At 44.6% G+C, this 11,059-nt stretch overlaps 1 protein-coding gene across 2 annotated transcripts; it reads right to left on the reverse strand.

Annotated features, from left to right (window-relative positions):
- Positions 1-740: 740 nt before the first annotated feature.
- CGRRF1 (cell growth regulator with ring finger domain 1) lies at positions 741-10,750 on the reverse strand. Of its 2 annotated transcripts, none has more exons than XM_066632367.1 (6): positions 10,642-10,750; positions 8,505-8,644; positions 7,818-7,995; positions 5,082-5,229; positions 3,645-3,752; positions 741-2,838 (listed from the first exon to the last, which is right to left on the reverse strand). In XM_066632367.1, exons 1-6 carry the CDS (start codon positions 10,743-10,745, stop codon positions 2,545-2,547), a joined length of 972 nt encoding a protein of 323 aa, XP_066488464.1. In that variant the 5' UTR covers positions 10,746-10,750; the 3' UTR covers positions 741-2,544. The 2 variants fall into 2 exon arrangements, with proteins under 2 accessions (XP_066488464.1, XP_066487623.1); XM_066631526.1 differs by having other exon boundaries at positions 10,511-10,665.
- Positions 10,751-11,059: the final 309 nt, after the last annotated feature.

The following is an 11,059-nucleotide window of genomic DNA, read 5'->3' on the forward strand; positions in this document are numbered from 1 at the left end:
AGGGGCTGAAAACCTTTCCTTTTCGGTTACCATATTTGTGGAATGAGAGTGGATTGTGCTGCTGGGTGCTGTTTTTGTGCTGCTGGCTTTTAACTGAAGTTTTTATACTGCTGTTTTGTTGTCTATTTTATGTTATAATTGTAAGAACTATAATTAAGAATATTTATATACATTTATATATGCAATTTATAAATTTACAGTTTTATGTTTTTGTACTTTAATAGTTTTTTTTGTATTTATTGTTTTATGTATGTTTGTAAGTCAATTTACGTGCCCCATTTGGTGGGAGGAGGGGGGAAGGCAGGATTAAAATCCATTATATACATACATAAGTGTCTTACAAAGATAACTCAACAGAGAGATTTAGCCTGGCACAGCAGGTAGAGCAACAAAGAAACTCCAGTTCTGATTCCAGCTCAGCTATAAAACTCATTGGTTAGACTTGGGCAATCCACTCTCTCAGCCTAACCAACCTCATAGGGCTGTTGTGGGGCTAAAATAGTACTCCAATCTCCTTAGAGCATGCAAGTGTAATCAGTGGTGTAGCCAGAGGGGGTGCAAAGCACTAAGTTTTGCAGGGAGCCTTACTGCAGTGTGCAAGCAGTTCCTCCCTCTCAGAGCCATTCCAGCTGGGCAAATGCCCATTTTGCTTCCCCCACTGTATAGCTCTGACAAGAGGGGGAGGGGCAGTTTGCAGGCTGCAGTGAGGCTCCCTGCAAAACTTAGTGCTTTGCACCCCCTCTAGCTACACCACTTAGGGTGCAATCCTAACCAACTTTCCGGCACTGACATAGATGTGCCGGTGGGGCATGTGCTGCATCCTGCGGTTGGGGGGCAGTCACGGAGCCCTCCTCAAGGTAAGGCAATGTTCGTTACCTTACACCAGAGTTACATTGCCCTTATGTCAGTGCTGGAAAGTTTGTTAGGATTGCGGCCTTAATTTAATAAGCATGGCCACAGCTAATGCCACAGATGGTCCTTTTTGTTCTCTCAAGGTCTTTTGCCTAATGTTTTCTAATTCTGGCCCTCTCAGATACAAGACTGGTCAGATGAGAAAATTTAAGGAGTGCATGGAAACTAACTTGCCACACCAGTGCTCCTGTACTGCAAACCCTATCGCTTCCACCTCAAATGCTTTACTCCTTGCTATCCCTATGTGGCAAGTTTCACAAGTTTTGGGCATGGAAACCCCCCTGCAAGGCAGCATTAACTGTGCCTGTTTTAAAAAGCAAATGGAATGTATAGAGAATCACACTAGACACTGAAAGGACTGCAGGAGTGTTCAAAATTAAATGGGTGGGGGGGGAAATCTGGAAAGACACCTCTGGACAACTGCTAAAAATGGCATGTGCATCCTTGTAAAGAATTGGTAAAATGCCTCATTAGTGATAAATAAAATATAGTCACATTTGTGGTCCAAGCTAAGAGATGAATGTTAAAAGACTTGACGCTCCAAAGTAAATAAAGGAAGATGAACCAGTAAGAATATTTCACCCACACAGTCACATTAAGGGACTTCTCTATGTAGTCAGTACATGCAGTCTGGAGGTACAACAGGAAGAGACAGCTGGGAGTGGGGGAGAGGCCAAGCCAGCATCAGACACCTGTCATCAGACATCTGCTAGGCTGCTTTTAACTATCAGTTGAATTTTCTCAGTCTTCAGTGTGGGGAGTGAAGTTAAAAAGTAGGATCCAATAAATTAAGTAATATATTATGTGATGTACTAATTGTGCCACTAAAAATTCTACCTGGCGTGTGAAATGCAAGAGGACATTGTATCCGGTAGAGACAACATTATCCTTTTCTGGGGTTACTCACAGAAGATAAACAGAAGTTGTGTGGTGCAAGCAAACCTCACACATTCAAGAGCAAACAAAACTGGACCTTCGTATTGTTTTAGAACAGGGCTTTCCAGGTGTGGCAGTTCAAGCTCAGCACTGCAGTTGCTCTTCCAAGTGTGCGTTTCTACGGCCCTCAAGTGCCGCAAACTTCAAAAGCTTGGGACTGCTGCACAAGCGTCAAGGTGCCAATCATGGCCAAGAAGATCTAACGTGTATGATACACGTGGATGGACTGAAGAACTGCAGGTACAACTTCAGATATTATTGTCCCCTGCCTTCTCCAAGCTTAAAGTTCAAGGTTACTATCAGCTGAAGTCAAAATATCCTAATGTCAGTCTTTTGAACAATTATATCAATAAATAATAATACTACATGGTTCCCCTCAAGGGGATGCTGGTAGTGTCTTTCTGACTGGGTTTGTTGAAATCAACCTCTTGATACTTCATAAAAGCCCACAACAGATTGCAGCCTTTGGGTGGTTCAACATGTTGCTTCTCCCTCTTGCACTGTACCAGGGCTTCTCCATCACAAATCTGAACAATTTTGTAGTACTCAGGGAAGAGGCAAACTGTCCTTCAAATCTGTGGATGGGAATGCAAGGAAAGGGCCTTTGACCCTGTTCCAAATGCACCAACTGAAGCTCTCTCCCCTCCTTGGCCACAGGCTCCCCAATCAGAATGCCTCGCTCCACCTTTCTCCTTCTCACTCCTTTTGGCTGCACAAAGGAAAGGACTCTCTGACAAACTGTCGGCACATGGGGCACTGCTGGAAATACTGCACACACTCATCGCATAAGCAGGTGTGTCTGCAAGGGAGGAGAACCCAGTTGACAGCCCTGTTCTGACAGACAACACAGTCCTTGCTGGTCTCTTCCGACACCTCGGCCTCATCCTCATCCAGCCCGGCCCTCTCAAGCAGAACACGGTCTTCAGTTACTTCTGCAGAGGGGGGACTGCTCAGTGCTGATCCACTGCCATTGGCAGACATGAAGAGTTGCTAAGAGGCACAGGGAGGAAGAGAAACCAACATGTTACTGTTAGTTATGTGCTTGCCTATAGATCAGGGGACTAAACTGAAGGCAATACTTAAGCACATCAGGTTTGGCTCTGCAGGTTTGGATCTAAGGCCCATCTAGTCTAGCAACCTGTTTGCCGCCACTCCTTGCAACTAGTATTCAGAGGTGCACAGCCTCTGAACGTGCTCCATCAGCTCTCACGATGAAGCACCATTGAGCGAACTCTTCTTTTTCATTGGCCAGTTCCCTTTAAAGTCCTCAATGCAGTTAGGACCCCTAAAGCTAAGCCACTGACTAAGAGTACCAGCTGTCATTTTTAAGTCTCTAACATGCAGCACTGGGGAGATGCATATAGGGTGACGGCAACTTTTCACCTGAAGTGAGAAGGGAGATATGAGAGGGTCTTTGTGCGCCACACCTTTGCGACAACTGTTCAAAATTCCATGTGTTCTGATCTCCCCTAACAATGGTCCACAAACAGTTTAATCCTGCCTTCCCATCTAAACTGTTATATTATTTTGGGTTATCACAACAGAGCACTAGTGAATAATGTGCTTTTGGATTTTGATCTCTCTCCCTCTCTCTAGTGAAAAATGTAGACCTAGTCTACAGATGCAGCAGAATGAAGTGTAGAATAGACTGCATCACTTCAGATGGGGGAGTACCTATTGCTTTTTCAGTGTTCTCCTATGTGCAAAATACCTAGCAGGTAGAAAACTAGCAAAACTAGCATACCCTAAGGATGCTTTGCCTGCTACTGAGATGCAAAACTAATTCCAAAGCTTACCTTTAGATCATGAAATTGACCCTGAGCCAAGAGGAGATATTGATAGAGTATTCTGCAGGAAAGCCTGTAGCTGTCATCAGGAATGTGAATTATGGATATCATAGAAATCTTTCAAGAAAGAAAAAATCCTCTTAGCATTCTCTTTCTTTGTATTGCTTCTCTTACTATTCAAGCAATCTCCGACCAGCTTTCTTGTAGCTGCTCCAATAGCTAATAAATTTAATATGGCGGGGGGGCTGTATCAGTGGATCCCTTATCCACAATTTAACTTATCTGTAGATTGGGGATCTGCGGGCCTCCCCACACCCCATCCAGAGGCAAGGTGAGCTCTGCTCCCTTTGCTTATGGAGGGTCTTCTGAGCCCACCAGAGACTGTACACACCCGCCGGAGCCCTTGGCCAGGTTCAGAATGACTATAAGTAGCAAAAAAACTTCTCTTCAGCTTTTGCCAGAAAAAAACAGAATGATTTTTTTTTGTTACTTATAGCCATTTGGAGCTTGCAGGCAGATATACACAGCCTCTGCTGGGCTCAAAAGACCCTCTGGAAGTGTTGCCCCACATCTTTGGATTCACGTAACTGCGGGGGGGGGGGGGGAAGGTTCCAGAACAGAACCCCCACAGATAAAGGAACGGCCCTGTATTTCTAAAATTATATTTCCAACAAATCCTGTAGAAATCTTTCTTCACCTTTGATAAATATGTCTTACCAGTGGTGTGCTGCAGTTCCCCCAGTCCCAAACTTTTAATGATGGGTTTTATGTCAGATTTTATCCGAACCTGCTGTTCGTTTGGCTCAGTCTGGGTCTGGTTCTACACGGCAGTGATATTGGAAAGGTATTTCATATCAGTGATTCTATTTGACACAAACTGCCTTGAGAACTTTGTGCAGGACAACAGTGCACAAATTTTAGAAAACAAAACAAACTAGCCTTCATTCCATTTCTTCACACAGAAATTCTTGCAATTCTCACATTTCCCACCCTAGCTCTAGCAAAATCTAGATGAACAGTGGCAGATGAACAGTGAATTCCATCAGGTAAATCATGGCCCATTTTGAGACCATCTAAGAAAACCAATTCAACTTTTCCATTAACCAGCTAAATTATAGGTTCACCCAGATAAATCTTATGCATGTGAGCAAGGACAACTTGCTGCAGTTCCAACTATTCTTAGCAGACTAAAATAGATACAGCATCTGAACTGGTCCAGATATGGTAGGCTGATAATAATGTTTTAAATGGTTTGTACTCTCTCTCCAGTTCCAAAGCCTCCAGGTAGAACTGGAGCCTTATGGATTAATTAAGATGAACAAACACCAAATGCTTTGCCACAATGAGGGAAAAGAATCAACAGCAGCAAGCAGCCTAGTAAATCCTGCTCAATTTCCCTTTTTATGCACGCATTCCTTTTACAAAGGAAAAATAAAGATTACCTACAATGTCATAGATTTCTCTGTTGTCTTCATCAGCTAAGGTCAGCAGCACAACAAGTGGGTACCGAGATCTGGGCACTGGGCCAAAATCAGCAGTGTGTGCCTCTTCGGGTAACTGACAACAGTTTTGCTCTTTGTCAGTTTTCTTTATGCTTTGTCTGTGTCAAGGAACATTCACTCTGTGGCTGCAAACAAATACAAATGCCATTTTTGTGCTGTGGACATTCCTGGACTTGCCCGTGGAAAAGGGGACAAAGCTAAAGATGCACAACAGACAACTTCTTTTGGGCTGATGCCAACTCTGACTGCCTTGTCTGGTAAAACATTGGGCCAGAAGAGATATGGGCAGAGATGGGCCTGCTCACAGGCATAGAAATGAGCACAATTCAGCCTCTAATTATCCAAACTTTCTAATTAAAAAAAAAAAAATCAGACTACTAGTCCTTATAGTTGCCAATGGAGCCGGTGAACAGAATTTCCAGCAATCCAGGAAAGTTGGTGCTCTGCATAATTCTTTGACCCACCTGGATTATCTGAAACAAAAATTATGCAAAAAAGCAGAAAGTTACACAAAATTAGCAAATGCATGCATGCAGTTTTGGGTTTGCAAAAACTTGGTCACAATTTTGCTTCCTGTGATGCAGGTTCCAAGTTACTCTGCCACAGAATTTAAATTTGTTGCCGTAAAATAACTGACCAGTATTCCAGGACCAACAAAAGGTTGAAGGGCAGCTGTTTCCTAATCTCCTTTGCCTGGTCAACTGTCAGACAGCTGAGATACTAGGACAGCTAAACATATCCACCAGTGCTGTTCATTAGCAAAGAAGGGCACAGAGCAAGGGGACTGCTCTGCAGTCAGCTTATTTGCTGTTTGGAGATGATGAGCAGCAAGTGACAAGGCAACTTGCAGAGAGAGACTTTCAATACGAGTTCAGGGTCACTGGAGATCCTATGTCCAAACAGCGATGCAATTCCTCAAGCTTGCACATTTGCTTCTTCCAGAAATGACATGGAAGCACTTAAGATTCCTGATCTTAGAGTAACAAGAGCTCAACAGTAAAGTTTTTAAATAATCTCATTTTTTAACATGGAAACAAGATAGATTAGAAATAGATTAGTAAACGCTACAGACAGCTATCCTTTAGAAATCTCCTCCGTTTGCTTTTCTCCACAATAGGGTTAGAGACTTGCTTAGAATTGAATGAATGAATGAATGAATAAACCTTTATTAGGCATAGATAGAGAAATCATAAAAGCAAACATAATTAGTCCTAATCCCGTTTATCAAAAATGGAGTTAAGATACTAAATTACTAATAAAACATTTACAGTTCAACATAAAATATCAACATTTTTGACAAATTACATTAAGAATGCTCAGAAATCACTGAAAGTAAAAATTTAGAAATTCCCTCTAGCACATCTGGTGAGCAGTCATTTAGGAGACACTTCAGTTTTGCCTCATCCGAAAGCCCATTCATTTTGCCAAGAAGTGGAGTCATGTAAGTGTGGCGGTATCTAGTGTGGCGAGGACAATAAAAAAGAATGTGTATGATTGATTCAACATTTCCCAAATTACAAGGGCAGAGGCGTTCTTTATATGGTATTTGCCTATATCTGCCTTCTGTGACCTTGGATGGAAACACATTGAATCTTGCCAAAGAGATTGCACGACGTTCAGAAGGGTTAATCAGAATACTCAGATAAGGAGCCATTTGCCCATACTTTAGCAGGATAGAGAAATTAAGAGGGGAGCAAATTCTAGAAGCAAGTTCAAAGAGGTTTTGTGCCTCAATGTCTAGCATTCTTTGCTTTACCCTTTGATAAACTCCAGGGAATGGATAGAAACTTAAAAAATCCAATGAAAAACCAATTGATTCGATTTAATTTGGCTATACCATTTAGAACAGGGGTGCTCAATAGGTGGATCGCGATCTACCAGTAGATCGCGAGGCAAAATGAGTCTCTCCAAACTGTTAATATGTCAGTTTCGTCTAGTGACTAGACGAAACTGACATATTTAGCTGACACTAAACTGACAATGAAACTGACACTTTAGCTGCTCTTCAGGCATGCAGCAACAACTTGACGAAACTGACTAGACTCCAGCAGGGGCTCCATACATTAAAGGGGGTGTCTGTCAGACGCTTCCTTTCCCCCTGGTAGATCTCCGGGCCTTGCTGGGTTTCAAAGTAGCTCTCGAGCCAAAAAAGTGTGAGCACCCCTGATTTAGAAGAACCAGACTCAGATAGCATTCTGGATAGGAGGCTGCCTGGTTTCACGTTATAATGTAATTGGAGCCAATAGCATATGGTTAAAACCCATGCTCTTGATACTAAGAGCGATTGTCCGATCTCCAAACATAAGAACATAAGAACAGCCCCACTGGATCAGGCCATAGGCCCATCTAGTCCAGCTTCCTGTATCTCACAGCGGCCCACCAAATGCCCCAGGGAGCACACCAGATAACAAGAGACCTCGTCCTGGTGCTCTCCCCTATACATAATGCAGAGTATGGTACAGATTTAGGTAAACCCAGAATAGCCCTCAAAAATTTAGCTTGGATACTCTCAAGGGTGTGATTTATAGAGCTTATTTAATTATTTAGATTTAATGCCAAGGTATCGGCACAGCTCCTGTATGGGTGCCCTATCTGGACTTGCTTAAAAGTTTGGGTTTACAAGCAAAGATTCCACACTGGATACCAAAGCCAAAGACATGCAAGTACAATTAAAGGATACTAATACTGCTGGCGATAGAGGTACTCGTTGTGCAGTGCATCCTCAAACGCCTGGGGAGTTTTTATTCGGAAGCAATAGGCATGCTTCTGTAGAGCTTCGTGGAGCTTTTGCACACTGCAGCCCCAATAGCAAGTCAAGAAACAGTCTTCCAGACAATCAAGGCTGAGTGTTATGCCACCTGAGAAAGGAGAAAAATACCAACATAAAAATTACGAAGAGGAGTGTGATTGACATGCAAAGCCCAAAAGAAAGGAAGGTGTTTCTCCCACATGACCATGTAGAAAGGCTGGCATCTAGACAACAACCCGATTCCCAAAGTCTTCAGGCGGTGAAAGTCTAACAATTCCTATGAAGCAGTTTCACTTCAAAGCACATTACACCTTTAAGATGGTGTTACTTTATGCAACGTAGATTTGTCATGGTTGTGGTCCTCTAAAGCAGCGGTCTCTAAACAGTGGCTTGCTGCGTCTCCAAATTACCTGTCCAGGTATGGCGGTGGTGGAGCTTTCCATTCCACACTGCAGCCCTCTTTTTTTGCTTCCAATTTTCTCAGAAACTTGTGCTCGACAGCCACTTTTGCTGCCCATCACCCCGATTTGCTTTGTGCCCCGATTTCTGGGCGGAAGCGGCTGCCCAGCACAAGTTTCTGAAAATGCAAACAAAAGTGACAAAAACCAATCTACTTACTTGTGGCTGAAGCTGCAGCTGGGTTTTTGATTTCCAGGCTGAAGGGGTTCTTCACTTGCTGCATCTGCTTGTGGTTCACTTTCACCCTTGATTCAGTTTCATCCGAATTTCTCAGAATTACAGGAACATCCCACCCAAACCTAGGCAATAGTAAATAACAAAAATAGCAAAAGTTAGCATTAAAACCTGATTGAGTTAGACATAAATAGCAAAGAGACAGCTTTAGGTCTCCGCCCTTGCATTGCTTACATTTAAACCATTCTGCTCAACTGCTACATCATAATTTCACTCCACTCCACCTCCTTTTTCATGTTGTTTGGGCTCCTCCATGAAACGTATGACCAGTCCTGTTGTGTTCACTGAATGATTCTCCTACTCACCCATGCTCTCCAACCCCCTTATCCATAATCATAATATTTACGTATAAGCTACCCATATGCCTCCTAAATTCAATTCTGGCCTTTCCCCACTTTACAATTTTTCTGTATCTCACTATCCTTCACATTCTACAGATAATACTGCTCTGCTCCACAAAGCTATTATAAGTTTTATTGAAATAAAATACGTTATACACGATATGCTTGATAAGTATTTGTTTTTCAATTCCACACTTTCTTCAAAAAGTTTAGGGTGACATATACGGTTCCCATCCTTTTAGTCTCACAAGGGGAGGCAGATTCAGAAAGTCAAACTAATAGAAAATTGGGTTCTGTTTCGGTTCACGCTCATCATTGTTTTTCTCTCCAGATCTCATTCAGGTCCCAATTTTTTAAAAAGTATTTTTGGTCTTTGAACCAATTAAAACACACATCAATCAGAATGAAGCTCTCTACTTTGCAATGTTTCTTAAAAATATACGACAACTATTTAGCTTGAGTATAAATTATTTTTTAAAACTGTCTGTACTTGAATTTTTAAAAAGCTTTAACAAAATACACACAACATTAACCAGTCAGCTGCAAGCTGAATGACTGAATGTTAAAGTACTTATTTTGAATCAGTCGCCACTTTTTTTAGTTTAAGGGTTTGGTTCCAGTTCAAGGCAACCCAAAGATATTTTGGTTCAGGTTCCTTCCCGGTTACCTGAAAAAATCTTTCTGAACGAGTTTTGGGGTTCCGGTTTTATTCCACTCAGCGCTGGCCCCCCAATGGGGCTGGGTGAAGCAGCTGTTTCAATGTGGGGGAGACGCCTCCCCATTGCTAGACAGCAAGGGAGAGGAGGAGGAGTGGGAGACACTTTCTCAGGGCCCAGTCAAAAGCGGCAGCAGCGGAGTGTGAGGGGAAAGCAGAGGCTGCCCTGATCCTGCTTCAGCTGCTGGCATTGTGGTCAGCTCTGCTGCTGACCTTGAGCCAGTCACTCTCTCTCTCAGCCTCACTTACCTCATAGGGTTGTTTCGAGAACAAAAAGAGGGGAGGAATCAGGATGGTGTGTTGGTTCAAGATTTAGACTTGTATGATCCAGGTTCAAATCCCCGCTTGGCCATGGAGCTTCCTGGGAGACTTTGGGGCAGTTACTCTCTCTTTCTCAGCCTGGCCTACCCCACAGGGTTGTTGTGAGGACAAAAGTTTGTAAAGGAACCAGCATGCTGTCATGATTCTGGAGTCAGACAAGACCTGGAAGACCTAGGTTCAAATCCCCACTTCACCATGCAGCTTTCTGGAAGACCTTGGAACAGTCACTCTTTCTTTCTCAGCCTGAACTACCCCAGAAGGTTGTTGTGAGGACAAAGGAGCAGAAGAAGCAGGAAGGTGAGGTGTTTGGGAGTTAAGCTTGGAAGGTCCAGGCCAAGTCCCTGCTCAGCCACGAAGACTCCTGGGTGACCTTGGGCCAGTCACTCTCCCAGCCTGGCCTACCTCGCAGGGGTGTTGTGCGGACAAAAGGAGTGGAGGAGCCAGGGTGGTGCAGGGGTTTTGATTTAGGCTTGAAGGTCCAGGCCAGGTCAGCCCGCTCAGCCACGAAGCTTCCTGGGGGACCTCGGGCCAGTCACTCTCCCAGCCCGGCCTACCTCGCAGGGGTGTTGTGCGGACACAAAGGGAGGAGCCACGGCCACCGCCCTGGGCTCCCTGGTCCCTCCAGGCCGGCCTGTTGGGCCCCCCGCTGGGCCCGGGCTCGCCCCCCGGCCAGGCCCCCACTGACCATCCCATGACGAGACCGCTGGTGACGAGGAAGCAGACGAAGACCACGCAGATGTAGAAGAGAGGCGAGTACTCGTACAGCGCCACCAGGAAGGCGGCCGGCATCCCCGCGCCTGTCAGTCCAATGCGCCTGCGCGGCAGCCGCCGCGAAGCCATGCTCTTCGTCGCCGCGAATGCGCATGCGCACGGGCCGCTTTGGCACTTCGCCTGTCAGTGCACTGCGCCTGCGCAAGAGGCGGCCGCGAAGCCTCTGCCCTTCCTCTATGCGCATGCGCACAAGACACTCTCCACTCTCCTCGTCTGCAGTGTACTGCGCCTGCGCGAGAGGCCGCTACGATGCCTCTGCCCTTCCTCGCTGCCCGCTTTCCAGAGACGCACGCATGCGCACAAGCCGCTTTCTCTCTGCAAGGACAGTGCTG

Source organism: Tiliqua scincoides, chromosome 1 (genome assembly GCF_035046505.1).
Source record: "Tiliqua scincoides isolate rTilSci1 chromosome 1, rTilSci1.hap2, whole genome shotgun sequence".
NCBI classification, from domain to species: domain Eukaryota; kingdom Metazoa; phylum Chordata; class Lepidosauria; order Squamata; family Scincidae; genus Tiliqua; species Tiliqua scincoides.